Below are 15,007 nucleotides of genomic sequence, written 5' to 3' on the forward strand. Positions count from 1 at the left end.
CGCAGTGGTTAGGGTGCAGTACTGAAGGCCGCTACAGCTGACTGTTATCTGCAGTTCAGCGGTTCTAATCTCACCGGCTCAAGGTTGACTCAGCCTTCCATCCTTCCGAGGTAGGTGAAATGAGGACCCAGACTGTGGGGGCGATATGCTGACTCTGTAAACCGCTTAGAGAGGGCTGAAAGCCCTATGAAACGGTATATAAGTCTAACTGCTATTGCTATTGCTATTATGGATATCCAAGTTTTCAAATTTCAGTTTTGATTTTAGGAGTATTCTTCCTTTAATATTGGGCAGGATAAAATAAATGTGATAGAGAAGAATGGAAAACGAAAGATAGCATTTAGTAGAGGGCGTATCCTATTATTTATAATTGTGAGGCTGAGTGAGCTCCCGTTACTTGTCCCAGCTTCTGCCAACCTAGCAGTTTGAAAGCATGTAAAAATGCAAGTAGAAAAATAGGAACCATCTTTAGTAGGAAGGTAACAGCGTTCTGTGCACCTTTGGCATTTGGTCATGCCAGCCACATGACCATGGAGACGTCTTCGGACAGCGCTGGCTCTTCAGCTTTGGAATGGAGATGAGCACCGCCCCCTAGAGTCAGGAACAACTAGCACATATGTGCGAGGGGAATCTTTACCTTTTACCTTATTGAATTGGCAGTTGATTTCATTCCTCAGGTTCCCACCATCCTACCTGTTTTATTTTGGAAACAAGGATTTCTGGCAGCTTTGCTCTTAGCTGGTTTGTCTCTTTGTAAGTAAGCGGAAATCCTTTCAGCAACACCAAATCTTGCATTATCACTAAACCTGGAACTTCTTTATCGGTAGTCTGAAAGAAGAAGAAAAATTCATCTGAGAAAGAATGTATAAAGAATCTTGGAATTCTGCCAGTCTGTCCATCAGCACAATAACTCTTTCAAAGACTGAACCAAATGAAACCAAATTCTGGGGCCTGCGGGACCAACTAGAAAAGGAAAGGCTGGAATGAAAAATGGACCAGATCTAACTTAGTGCTACAGATAAGCAAATCCCTAAATTTTCTCAATGATCCTTATGGGAAGAGGCAATTGGATAGCATCTCAATGTCAAAAACATCTACTGTAACCGCTTTCCCGATTTCTAGCAATGCACGTGCACGCACATACAATATGAAGAAATGCAGAAATACATACAGGTAGTCCTTGATTTACAACCATTAGTTGTACGTTAGTGACAACTAATTCAAAGTTACAACACTGGAAAAAAAATTACTCATGACTGTTTTTTCACACCAACAGTTGCAGCATCCCCCTGGTCATGTGATCACGTGATCAAAATTCGAACACTTTGCAACTGGCATGTATTTATAGTGGTGGCAATGTCTCAGGATCATGTGATCACTTAGTGCTACCTTCTGACCAAAGCCAATGGGGAAGCCAGATGAACTAAACCACCATGTTATTAACTTAACTGCAGTGATTCCCTAAACAATGGTGGCAAGAAAGATTGTAAAATGGAGCAAAATTCACTTAACAACGTCTTGCTTACTAAAGGAAACATTGTGGCTCAATTGTGGTCATAAATAGAGGATTACCTGCATGCATGAATACGAGCAGGTATAACATGCAACAGAAGAAAATAGAGGCCTCACCTATGACCACAGTTGCTAAAGGGATGGGAAAGCATTTCAGAGTCATGTTCCATAGGTTTTTCCCATCTTGATTTATTTAAAAATGTCCTAATTTCTTCCCAGAGCTGAACTCAACCATATTTGGGAAGACGTTCAAGCATGTTTAAACATTAAGATAAAAGGTAAAGGTTCCCCTGCACATATGTGCTAGTCGTTCCCGACTCTAGGGGGCGGTGCTCATCTCCGTTCCAAAGCCGAAGAGCCAGCGCTATCTGAAGACGTCTCCGTGGTATGACTAAATACTGAAGGCGCACGGAACACTGTTACCTTCCCACCAAAGGTGGTCCCTATTTTTCTACTTGCATTTTTACATGCTTTTGAGCTGCTAGGTTGGCAAAAGCTGGGATAAGTAACAGGAGCTCACTCCATTACGCAGTGCTAGGGATTCGAACCACCGAACTTTCTGATCCACAAGCTCAGCCTCTTAGCCACTGAGCCACCATGTCCCTCCTGTTTAAACATTATATAGAGACTTTTCACTTACAAGTATCACAAAATATTAAAACAAAAGAGATTTAAAATTAGTGGCTTGGTTTTCCTGACAAAATATTTGGCTGCAATTCACAATTTATTACAAGCATATACATTAATTTTCCAGCAAATGTTTGGGAACATACCAAATATCCCCTCCATGCCGTTTGCTTGATACTCTCCTTCAACATCAGAGAATGGGCATCTTCAGCTGAAAGAATAAGGAATTCAAATTCCAATTGTTTCATAGGTTGTTAAGTGTTTCAAAAGGTAAAACTAAGATTTTACATATATTTTCCAGGAGCACGTTTTAAAACATGGGAGAATGGAGATGACAATTCTATTAAGCTACATCATGCTACAGTTCTCGATCTTCAAAAATGAACACAGAGAGCCACTCCTTCCCAAATACTCTGCATAAACAAAAGCATACTAGTATTCTTTAATTAAAGCTAGGTAGGAAGGCCACAGCTCCTCATTCCTTTTTTTGATGGGAGGTGGGAAGATATCTTCAAATCAATGTTGACTCTGAGCAATTGCCTTAATAAAACCCTGCAGATTTTTTGGGCAAGTTTTTTGGAAGCAATTTGCACGGCCTCTTTCCCAAGAATAAGAGAGTGACTGGCCCAAAGTCACCCAAGCAAGCTGTAACATTTACTTCTTGATTAAGAAATCAAGAAGTAAATATTTTGCCAAATATTTTCAAGACTGAGCACTCACTAGACTTTCCCTCCCTCCCTCCCCCTTTCCTTCCCTCCCTCTCTCTACATACACGCACACTTAAAATGAGACTGGCTTTATTTGGAAAGTTAGTAGACAATCATATAGGATTCCAGATGAGAACGGAGAGGAAGCAATAAAAGATGAATCTCCCTATGAAAAGACATACTGTATGAAAAATTATATTGGGAAATGGCATTTCACAAGGAGCTGGGGGGGGGGGGATCTGATTTTAAACCTGAGATAATATGCAACATCACTTCATGTTTTACAATATTATTTTTGTCTGCAAAATGAAACCTTCTCTTATAAGATAGATAGATAGATAGATAGATAGATAGATAGATAGATAGATAGATAGATAGATAGATAGATGATAGATAATAGAATATCCATGTCTACATTTGCATGTAGAATATCCTGTGTTTTCCCCAAAATAAGACAGGGTCTTATTTTCTTTTGAACCCCCCCCCCCAAAAAAAATAAGCATGGCCTTATTTTTGGGAAGGTCTTATTATTTCTGAGGTGCAGGAGGGGGTGAGTGTGGTCACCTCATGGCTGCTACTGTGTTGCAATATTTTTGGGAGAGGGCTTATTTGGGGGGAAGGCTTATTAGCACATGTGCTCAAAAGCCCAATTGGGCTTATTATCCAGGGAGGTCTTATTTTGGGGAAAACAGGGTACACATAGAGTTATTCATAGGGAGATTTGAGTTACCACTGATTGATTGATTGACTGATAGAATATCTATGTATTTTGCATATAGAATTAGAATAAAATGATTATTTTTTTCAGACATAATGTTTTCTGCTATTACATTTATCCAATGATTTTTCTTAAATCATGGCAACAAAGGGAGAAGGGGTGGAACTCTTTACAGAAGGTTCTGAAGAAAAAGAAAACCAATGAAAACAGCCCAGTGGTAAATTGAAAGCATGCATATTCAAGCAACAGGAGATGAAAGAGGATCCGTACCTTCTTTAGCCATCTCAAAAACAACAACCGTCACATTGGTGGAAGGATTTTTTGGCTTTGCAACAGAGAATATATTGTTGGCAGATCGCAGCAGAGGATAGACAGATGGCAGGTCCTTAAGAGTAATGTTGTTTGGCAAAGCGGGGTCCAAGACAAGCATTGGCACTTTGATGCAATGCGTCAATAAACACTCCAGTTGTTTTTCACTAGGATCAAGAGAGGATCAAAGCCAGGCTTACATTTAGGATTAAAACTGCATAGCTTGTTATTTATGCACAACAGATGTTTGATCAAACAGAATCCGAAAAGCTAGTAGAGCCTTGTTTTTGGCATAGTTTTACTTTCAGCAGCTGATTGAGACCCCCATCTACCTTGTATATATGGTATCATTAAAAAAAAAGATTTCTCAAGTAAGACTTCATACCTTGTTGCATACAGCTTAAATATATCACCCAGTTTAATCAAATACTTAAACTAGGGATGAGCTGGGAAACTATCAACAGCCTGTTTATTTAGAACATATCAATATGAACATAAGCAAGCATAGAAAAAGTACATATTTTGTGAACATGTTATTCATATACATACTAATATAATATTATTCACTTTGGTTTTGTAAAATGTTGGCCATTTAATTATTAAGATCATGTGGTTGATTGACTTATGTCTATAGACACCTGGCAGGATGCAGCTGCCATTACAACTGTGGCTGGTACATTGCCAAGTTGATGGATTACTTCCTTATATGGATTACTATAATATAGAGGTAGGCAACATTTAAGAGGCTAGAAGCAGTAATGCACATTCTAAAAGGCCACTGGAGTTCATCCACTCAAATGGTAACCTCACCAGAGGAGGCACTTTCCCCCTCTGCTTTTTAGAAGATTTGGAGGGTTTTGAGTGTGGGAAATGGAAGCAGAAGGCCTCATGAAGCACTCTATTGCCATTCCACTTTTAATTTCAAAACAAAACAAAAACTTCCAAGCATCAAAGGTTCTTGGGGTGCAAAACTAGGCACACAAGGCCCTATCACATAATTTTTAACATTGTTTGACCTGGTTCTATTAAAAACGAATCACCCTCTTCTTCCTTCTATTAAGATGGACCATTTATTGATCCTGCACATTAATTTTTATTCCACTACATCACCAGCAGGTCATTTTGCAATAGCATTTTTGACAGCTACTAGCTTGATTCATTTCAACCTGGTCATTCAAATAATTTAATTCTGTATCATATTTAAGCCTAAATATATCTCTAAGACAAGGGTCCCCAGCCCCCAGGCTATGGCCACTGCTGGCCCTCAGCCTGTTTGGAAATGGGCCGTGTTGAATGGCAGGCAAGTGCATGCGCACAGCTCCATTTGCGCAAGTGGCAGGCAGTCGCGCACATGGCTGCCACTCATACAGAACAATCCACTCTGATCTCCCACCAGGCTGCCAAGCCGTAAAGGCTGGAGACCACTGCTCTAAGATGACTTATACAACATACTTATGCAGTATATGAGTCACAGTGGTGCAGTGGTTAGAGTGCAGTACTGCAGGCTACTTCTGCTGACTGCTGGCTGCCTGCAATTTGGCAGTCTGAGTCTCATCAGGCTCAAGATTGATTCAGCCATCCTTCACAGGTTGGTAAAATGAGGACCCAAATTGTTGAGGACAAGATGCTGCCTCTGTAAATAGCTTAGAGTGGGCTATAAAGCACTGTGAAGTGGTATATAAGTCTAAGTGCTATTTCTATTGCTATACATCGTATTTTTCGGAATATAAGATGCTCCAGAGTATAAGACACACCTTAGTTTTGTGGGAGGAAAATAAGAAGAAAAAAAATCTGCCTCTGCTTACCAGCATCCATGGTATTCAGCTGACAAGGTCAGCCAATAAATAGGCATAGTAACTAAGTTAATCAATGAGGGCATTTTGGACTCTGAAATTTGCTATGTGAGCAAGAAGGAGACAGGAAGGAGCCTGGCTTAACCGAGAACTGAAAGTGAAACTCCTTGTGTTTTGCTTGTATTTACTGCTACCTTGGAAAACCTGCTTTTGTTAATGTATTGTATATTATTATTATTATTTTGAATCTTACTAAATCAGTTACTTCTGTGTGCTTTCTGAATGTGATTACTGCTGCAAACTCTGACCAGCCAGGTCAGCGTTAGCACTTATTGCAGCTTGATTCAGCACAGCTGATTGGCGGGTGGATCAGACTGCCAGAATACCCCCAATCAGCTATTCCAGGCTGCAGAGATTACCACAGACCATCACTGCCTCCATGTCTCATGTTTTTGGCCTCTGGTGGGGGTGGGTGGGGCTACATTTGGTGTATAAGATGCACCCAAATTTTCAACCTCTTTTTTGGGGGAAAAGATGCTTATACTCTGAAAAATACGGTAGTAAAAAGGAGAATGATATATGCTTTATAAGACTTGGGTCATAATAATCAGAGTCTAACTCAGAATGCCCGTGTGGTTAATTTAATATATTAGATATTTATTATTGGACATTGGACAAAATTTACACCTTTTCCTACAATATTATCTTGGCTTGATTTTTATTAAGGTTAAATATTATATGTTTTGCTCATTTAAAATTTCTCATAGTTGAACTCCAATCTGAAATATGGCAAACAGAAAACGTAACTCCAAAATACTTATTTATTTTGTTTACCTTTTCTTTGTTGGCTCAGTGACATTCTTTCCAAGAATTTCCCTAAAGAACAAGTAAAAATAAAACAATTATGCATCTCAAATATATTACACATTTATAATATGAATGGATGCACTATATAAATGTTCTCCTCTTTCTTCAAAATCAACATACATAAAATGTTCTCCTCTTTCTTGAAAATCAACAAAATCTCTATAAGATGGTCTTTTTCTGTTAATAGCTTTGGTTACTAATATCTTCAAAACAAAAGGGGCTCATTAGGAAACAATACTTTTTTAATGGTTTCACAGAGAGCAAAATCCATACCTTATTGTTTTCTGTTCTTCTTCCATCTGTTTCCTCACTTGCTGCAGTTCTTTGATCAATTCAATATCAGTGCCATTCACCCAGGTATACACCACATCGATAGGCATAGGTAAGCAAAGCCTTAGAAATTGTTGAAAGACAAATGAAAAAAAAACCCATGTTTAATCTATGCAGGATTTCATTGTGAAGCATTATATAGTGCTACAAATTAAGTTTTTCCTCAAATACTGGAATACACAAGTTGCAAATGATAAGGGATTTAATACATTTAATAGATTACCATTGTTTGGTTAAACTTTCCAATTCCTATCATTGAACACAATAAGGCAGTGATGGCAAAAGTATGCACACACCCAAACTGCAAAGCATGGGTGTATGCACGCTCCCCCCTCCCGGTGCATGTGCACACATCCTGCACATGTGCCCATGACCCACCCAAACTGCAAGGCATGGGCCTGTGTGCATGTGCGCCCCACGCATGCACACCTGTGTCCCATGCATGCGAGCATGCCCTGCGCTTGCACAGCAGGGACCCAAAGACCAGCTGACCAGTGGGAAAGGGTGTATGCATGCACAGCAGAGACCCGAAACAGCAGTGACAACGCATGTGCCCATAGAGAGGGCTCTGTGTGCCACCTCTGGCATGTGTGCCATAGGTTTGCCACCCCTGCTGTAAAGTTTATTATAATGAAACTTTCCATTACTCCATCACGTTCAGGAGCTGGCAGGCATCAAGCATTTAGTAATCCAAATTGCCTTTAATAAATGATTGGTGTGATTTTCTTCTATAATGGGAATCAGAAAAGCTTATGTGAAAGAAAACAATGCGTCAGCAGCATTTTGCATTCAAAAAAATGGTTACCATTTAAAAAGCAAAGGGACAACCTGATCTCAATGATTCTGCTACTGTGCCAACAATCAGATACTCATTGTTTTAATTAACTGTATACTGACCACAAAGGAGGCCAGAATGCCATAAGAAGGAATAAAGATGAAACTCAATATTATTTCCCAACATGCCTCAACATCTCATGATACAATATAAAGTTCCACTGATTCATTTCCTCATTTTATTCTTTTGGTCACCAATTATGAATAAAAATTACCCACAGAGCTTCTTGATTCAGAATTAAGATTTTCCTAAGCCCGATACAGTTCCTTGATCAGACAAAAATATAGTTTTTTAAAAAATAAATTCATAATACTCTGCTACTTAATATCTTTATATTTCTAGATACCTATGGCTGTTCTTTTAAGTAGGAAGGATGGGTATTGTTTAGCCATTATAACAACTATTGGCAAAGATGAATAAACTGAAATAGGGATTTGCCTAACTAGAGTAACTGGTGAAATCCTGAATAACAAGCACTCACATTAAACTCAACATCTCTGCAGAATTTAATTCCATTTAAGGAAAATTAGATGCTTATTAATATGATTATCTAATCCTTAAAATACCCAATCCATTCTAAAGATCCAAAACAATTTGCTACTACTTATTTTTAATTATATGGCCAATGCAAAGACTGGAAGGCACATGACCAAATGCTATTATAAATCCTTTTTAAAAATTATTATTATACTGTATTCATTATTATTGTTGTTGTTGTTTTGTTGTTGTTGTTGTTGTTATTATTATTATTATATTCTGCTTTAAATACAGGTAGTCCTCGACTTACAACACAATTTAGTGAAATAAAATATGCTTAATAAAGTGGAATTTAAGATTGCAAAAGATTTTGAAGGCAACACTGAGCAAGTATCTCCATCCATCCTTCTGATTATTCAAAATTAGAAATGGCTGATGGCTCATAGGAAAAAAAAATCTATTTATGATTATCTAGAATGTGAATTCACATCAGAAGCAACAGCATGTGACTCATCTATGTGAATGAGAACTGAATCTACCACAAATTACACACAATTATTAAATAAAAACATTTTAGCACCGTATTTTTCTTTTGCTCTTTCTTCCAAATTTCACAAATAAGTTCCATGTTGTATTTTAAAGAGCATGAGTAACAGTACAAGCAACTGAATATTCATATATAGTTCTATATGGATTATAAGAAGGCACAAAGAATAGTCTTTTTTTAAAACTGTGATCTCTAGATGACGTATATACAGATTTTAAACTAGTAGCAGCACTGTTATTTGTGAATGCCACCACAGAAATTCAATTTTATGTGTCTGTTAAGAACTGTCTAAATTTATTTAAAAGCTCTGGGGGATAATTGCTGTTCCTTGCTATCACAAACTGCAGCTAATTTGGAACAGTTCTTAGGTATCTAACAGAGAATTTGTGGCGCCTAGTTTTCAATTATTTGGAGAATTTAAAAAAAATGACATAATTATCCAATTTAACACCTAGTTTATTTTCTTCTTCACTTTTTTACCAATGATACCATTTATAACTATCTCTAGCTTTGTCCATGCAAGAATTGTCTAATTCAGGGATGTCAATCTTGCGGCGTCACATGATGTATCGGGACTTTTTTCCCCTTCACTAAACCAGATGTGGGCATGGCTGGAACGTGATGCATCCAGCCCATGGACTGGGAGTTTGACAGCCCTGGTATAATTAATCTGTCCTCGGCTATCTTAACAAAAAGCCTGTATGTTTCTCCTAAGGCTAAATATGGGTTCATATAATGCTTGGGTTTGACATTTTCATTAATGTGGAAAAAATATTATTCTTGGTATGTCACCTTTTAAAATCAGGTAGAACCTAATGTAAAATGTCTGTAAGCTCCTATTTTCCATTTTACAATTCACTGAAACTTCACAGACTTCTAAGATCCAGATTTTGTACATTTTCAACTCTCCCTTGGTAACATGTTATTGGTTAAGAGATACAGTGATCATAAAGTTTACACATTTTTGTGACCTAGTGACCTGCCAGCAGCCAGAAGAGTTGGCAGCAGATTTAGACAGTAAGGTGGTTGGGGAGGAACATGGGCCAGTCCTGGAGTCTGGGGAAGGCACTGACGAGTGCTCTGTGTCGAAGCCAGAGAGGAGACCAGAGCCATCTGACAGTTATCAGCTGCCTTCAGAGTCAGACATCAGTGAGGCAGATGAACAGCTGGAGCCTGTTTCCAGTGTGCGCATGTGCAGAGTTGCCAGATGAAAAAAACAGCTAAAGTTTGGGAGTAAGGCCACAGGTGGATGATGAATGGCCCTCCCAGAGGAAATAAATGAGGAGCGAAAGGGGAGTGGAGTTTGCAGGAGACAATGAGTTTGCTTAATTGGTTCCTGACTCTCCAAGACTCCTTGCCAAGTTTTGCAGATATCGGCTTGGCAGCTCTCCAAGCAAGATAAGGTCTGTGATTGTAAATCCTCCCTTGAAAGACTTTGCTGGATGTGAATGAGCAGAATCCACAGTCAATTAATAAAAGGGATTTTTATCGGGACAAAGAGTTGCTTCATGCTCTTGGGAAGCCTAGGTCAGAACACCTAGCAAAAGGATTGTATACTCTTGTATATGCCATCTGAATTAATTTGCATTTCAAAAAACAAAAAAGGTTTAAAATGGAAGAAAACTTGAAATCAAAACTAACAAAATGTGAAATATCTAAAATACACCAGAAGAATAATGGCAGGCAGGAACCCTTTAGAAACGTTGATACCTAGGAAGGTTCAAAAACCAGTTCAGATTAATGGAATAAAGCTAATCCAGAATTTGTTCCTGCCTTAACAAGGATCCAAAGTGCCATTTTGTTATCTTCTGATGTAAGGTATCTGGAAATAGAACTGTATTTTGTTCTACATTTAGTGGCTATCAATACACCAAATCAGAGTTATTCTCTCAAGTTATCATGTTTCGGAAAAAGTCATTGCCTATTTCCAGATCTCTGAAAATGCCAGGAACCTTTCGTTCTTTGTAAAGCACATTAAGCTGCAAATAAATCAACCACATTTCTGCCTAGTATGTACAAACCAAACTTCTAGGTTTAACTGTTTAAACATTGAAAATTGGATTAACTTGACCATGACCAAGATAAGAATATAGGAACTAAGTGACCTAGGAAAATTTTTGATAACTGTTGGTTGGGTTTTGAGCCAAGTCGTGGGAACTAAGTTTAAAGGCATCTAGGATTCCATGCTGAAAGACTGTTTCTATAACAGATACTATACATTCATAAGTATATCAATTCTAAACATTTACAAAGTATCGTATTGGTTTTTTTTTTTAATGAAAACATTTATCTCCACTTCCAAGAATCTGGAGTAATTGCAGCAACAGTGTTTCTTCTGTGTTATCATTTCTAGCAACTAAAACTATTTCAAATAAAAATAAATAGCCAAACGTTTGTATATAACACCTGTATAGGATACAACATCTGGTTTATTTTTAAAAAAAAACATTCTTATTTTTTCAGTGTTTCATGTTTTTCTTTCTGCCTTTCTTCAATTGTACAGAGAATTTATACTCTTCTTCAGCTTATGTAGTGAATTTATGACTTAAGGAAGGGGGAAAGGAAAACAATGCAGAGGAAATAGTGTTGGTGCAATTTCTCTTTTGTGTGTGTGTGTGTGTTGACTCTCAAAGATTTCCTCTGAACAAGACCCTGAATTTTCATGGCAATTTTTTTTCCCCAGAAATCCTTGCCATTGCTTTCTTCCTAGGCTGAGAGAGAAGGACTGATTCCAAGTAACCCACTCATGGTCTCTAAATTTCTTACCTGGTGCCTTAACCACTATACTCATGATGGCGAACCTATGGCACATGCACCACAGGTGGCACGCAGCACCCTCTCTGTGGGCACTTGAGCTGTTGCCCTAATTCAGCTTCACCACACATGCACACATGCCTCCCTCTGGCCATTGGGACCAGCCAGGTATGACCGGGGGTGGGGCATGTGCAGGGGGGTGCGCACACATGCACAGGGCAGGGCACATGCGGGGGGCATGCACGCATGCATGCAGAGGTGGAGTGCATGGCCAGGCACAGGCACAGGGCTGTGCACGCATGTGGGGGAGGCACATGCACAGGGCTATGCACGCATTGCATTTTGGGGGTTTGGGTACGCATGCACGCTTTGGGAACTTGGTCTGGAAAAGGTTAGCCATCACTGCACCAGAACAAACACTAGCATCTGCATTTCTTGCACAATGAAGAAAGCAATGCCTTTCCAGATCTGAGGCTCACCTGTTCTGAAATGATTTCCCAGCCACGTTATCCCTGTAAGAGTCAAACAGGACATGATACTGGTCCCTGCTCCACTCCAATACAACCTGTGGAAGAATATTTAAGATTATATTCTAAAGCAATTGAATTGACATGGTTTTTAAAACTAATAAAACTTCTAGATGGAAATGGAAAGAACAAGGTCTTAAAGTTTTTAGGATATTTTATAAAGTGGAATAAGCTACTTAAATTATTCCTGAAAATTCTCCTCTAATATAGTCAAACTTAGCAAGTTTATCAAGACTTGTTATTATTAAAGATCCTTTTCACCATGACATATCTGCTCTAAATTGAATCATGTGCTCTAAATTAAATCATGGGCATACCTCCCTTTCCAGCCACATTTGTGTAAAAATGACTGGTACGTCTCCAGTACAGAAAAATGTTACATCTTTTTATTTTTACATTCTACCACCCAGTTTGCCACATAACACCATCCCACAAATAATTTCAGTACAGAATTACCATAGGATTGTAGAATTACCCCAGTCTACAATCTTTTGACGTCTTTCTTGGCAACTAGAATTCAGAGAATTGCTATCCAGTTCAAACCACAATGTCAAAAAAAGAGCATATCATAACATAAATCTTGGCCTTTCCTACTTATGCCCTGAGATAAGATATGTGTACAAAAGTCATGTGGTTTGCCTTGCAGGGCCTAGAGTGTATTTGCCCTCATTTACCACCCCTGCAGACACCTATTAATGGATTCTGAAACAACCTGTGAATTCCAGGTTGTTACGGACCCTGTGATCAGCAGATGAAAGCTGCTAAGCATCCGGTAGGATAGTCAACATGACCTGGAGCTTATCTATAAACCACAATGTCATTTGATAATAACTAGCTAACGATCAGTTTCCATGTTCATGAGATGAGCAGGAGGAGATGTTTGCTTGCCCTTGCAGAAATCCTTCAACCTTTCCCCTTATTTCCCTCCATGCATTTAAGGGAAACAACTCATAGGAGGCTACTTTAAGAATTTCACCAGCTAATCTTCTTTAGTCAACTTCCTCTATTAGAAAGGTGGGATACATGGCCTTTTTCATTACAACATACCGTAATTTGTAAACAGCTAATTTCCAGCTGGTTTTACATTTATCTGTCTTCTAGATTACTGAACCGTGATGCTAATGACCATATTTTATCATTCATGGATTCTGTCATCTGCTGTTTGATTTCCTATAGGCATATGGAGAAATTATCCACTCCCATCCCCACCTTTAACTGTTTAAACCCACCTCTCTTTATGCTGCAAAAGTCCAGGCATCCCTTAAACTAAATATAAAAGGATGAAGCGATTTCTGAGGATCTTTGGTGCCACCTACTGGCTGCCTGGAATTTTGCAGCGAAGATGGGCAGCATGTACCTTTAATTAAAATAAATAAGGCATGGCATGCTTATTCTCTGCTCCCTTCACAAGAAGACTGCAAGAACAGCAGCTTCCAGGCTGGGTTCCCCAAAAGCGCCCTTTCCAGCGCAAACTGTCGCTCTACCGCTGACACGCTTCCTAGTGTCTTTTCTTCGCTTCTTTCCTCACCTCTACGCCACTGTAACGGAGAATTATTTTTTTAAAAAAAACCCTCATCCTCCTTTTTTGTCACCTAATGAATGACAGAATTTTTCCAAGTTCCAGATCTACCCGGATCAAAACTGCTGAAAGCTTAGCGGGAGCCGAGAAAATGTGAGTTCCCTTAAGGCGGCTGCCATCACGGCCTTTCCTGTATTGACACGCCCGGATGGGCGGCTGGCTGCTCACATGGGAAAAGGCACAGAGCAAGGAGCAGGGAATTGATGCAATCAAGGCAGTGATCATTGCAGGGAAGTTATTGTTTTTACGTTACAGAGAAACTGGGAAAGGAAAGGACGCCAGCACGGGAGAGAAGTGGCCGAGGTTCAGCCCCGCGCAGGAAAATAAAAAGTTCGCAGCTTTGCGTTTCTCTTAGAAGGGCCATCGCCAGTGAGAAATCCAACAGGGGAAGTTTGGGGGGGGGGGGTGACTGGCTTACGCCAATCATGCAACCCCTTAAAGCAGTATTTCTCAACCTTGGCAACTTGAAGATGTCTGGACTTCAACTCCCAGAATTCCCCAGCCAGCGAATGCTGGCTGGGGAATTCTGGGAGTTGAAGTCCAGACATCTTCAAGTTGCCAAGGTTGAGAAACACTGCCTTAAAGGGCCCAGAGACGCCAGGCTGAAATGCACGGGGGAGCCCAAAGCGCTTCTCTGCAAGGAGCGGCACGAACGGGGAAACCTGGCTTGAGAGACGGAAGGCCGGCGCAAAGAAATGAGGGGAAACCCTCCAGGCAAGGAGCGAGGTAGAGAAGATATGCAGCAGATCCTCCCCGGGCAGCGGGCAGCGGGCAGCGCATCGCTCGGACGGAGGAAGGCGCTTTGCAACCGGGCAGCGGGGACCGCGCCTTACCTCGCCGAATTGCAGGGCGGAGACGATCAGGAGGACAATGCCTCCAAGGCAAAGGCAGGGCCCATATCGGTGGGACAGACAGGTGTAGGTCTGCCTCTGCAGGAGCTTCAGCAGCATGGCCCGCCGGCCACCATCACCCCCCTCGCAGTCGCAGCCCGCCCTTCTCGCAACCGGCAGCCAATTCCTAGCAGCTGCCCAATTCTCGTCCCCGGCACATCGCAGAGGCTTCCAAGCGGAGGCGGCTTCCGGCAGCCGGGCCCCGCCTCCCCTGTGGGCGGGGAAAAGGATTTGCTTCTCGCGGGGAGTGGGGGGGGAGAGGGGGCCTCGGTTTCGCCAGTCGCCGCAATCCGGTCATGTGTCCTGTCAGGCGTCTCGGCCGCCTCGTGATTGGGAGGGCGCGAAAGAGGCGCCGCTTGACGTGTTTTGCGAGGAGGTCTCCCCCTCCCCCCCTTCAAAGGGCCACTTAAGGCTATTTTGTTCAAGGTGAAGGACTCAGAATCAGAATAGAGCTGGAAGGGACCTTGGAGGTCTTCTAGTCCAGCCCCCTGCTCAAGCAGAGGACCCTATACCATTTCAGACAAATGACCATCCA

The 15,007-nt window shown here is 40.6% G+C and overlaps 1 protein-coding gene across 1 annotated transcript in view; it reads right to left on the minus strand.

Moving 5' to 3' along the window:
- Positions 1 to 14,648, minus strand: part of GNPTAB (N-acetylglucosamine-1-phosphate transferase subunits alpha and beta) — a 43,661-nt gene extending 29,013 nt beyond the window's left edge. The window contains exons 1-7 of the mRNA XM_087723036.1: positions 14,416 to 14,648; positions 11,956 to 12,041; positions 6,807 to 6,926; positions 6,501 to 6,542; positions 3,835 to 4,040; positions 2,286 to 2,350; positions 694 to 828 (exon numbers count right to left, since the gene is read on the minus strand). Of these exons, the coding sequence (XP_087579162.1) occupies positions 694 to 828; positions 2,286 to 2,350; positions 3,835 to 4,040; positions 6,501 to 6,542; positions 6,807 to 6,926; positions 11,956 to 12,041; positions 14,416 to 14,532 (771 nt within the window). The 5' untranslated portion in view covers positions 14,533 to 14,648. The remainder of the gene's footprint in view (positions 1 to 693; positions 829 to 2,285; positions 2,351 to 3,834; positions 4,041 to 6,500; positions 6,543 to 6,806; positions 6,927 to 11,955; positions 12,042 to 14,415) is intronic.
- Positions 14,649 to 15,007: the final 359 nt, after the last annotated feature.

Source organism: Thamnophis sirtalis, unplaced genomic scaffold (genome assembly GCF_051295495.1).
Source record: "Thamnophis sirtalis isolate CommonGarterSnake01/CBP01778 unplaced genomic scaffold, rThaSir2_p1.2 scaffold_9, whole genome shotgun sequence".
NCBI classification, from domain to species: domain Eukaryota; kingdom Metazoa; phylum Chordata; class Lepidosauria; order Squamata; family Natricidae; genus Thamnophis; species Thamnophis sirtalis.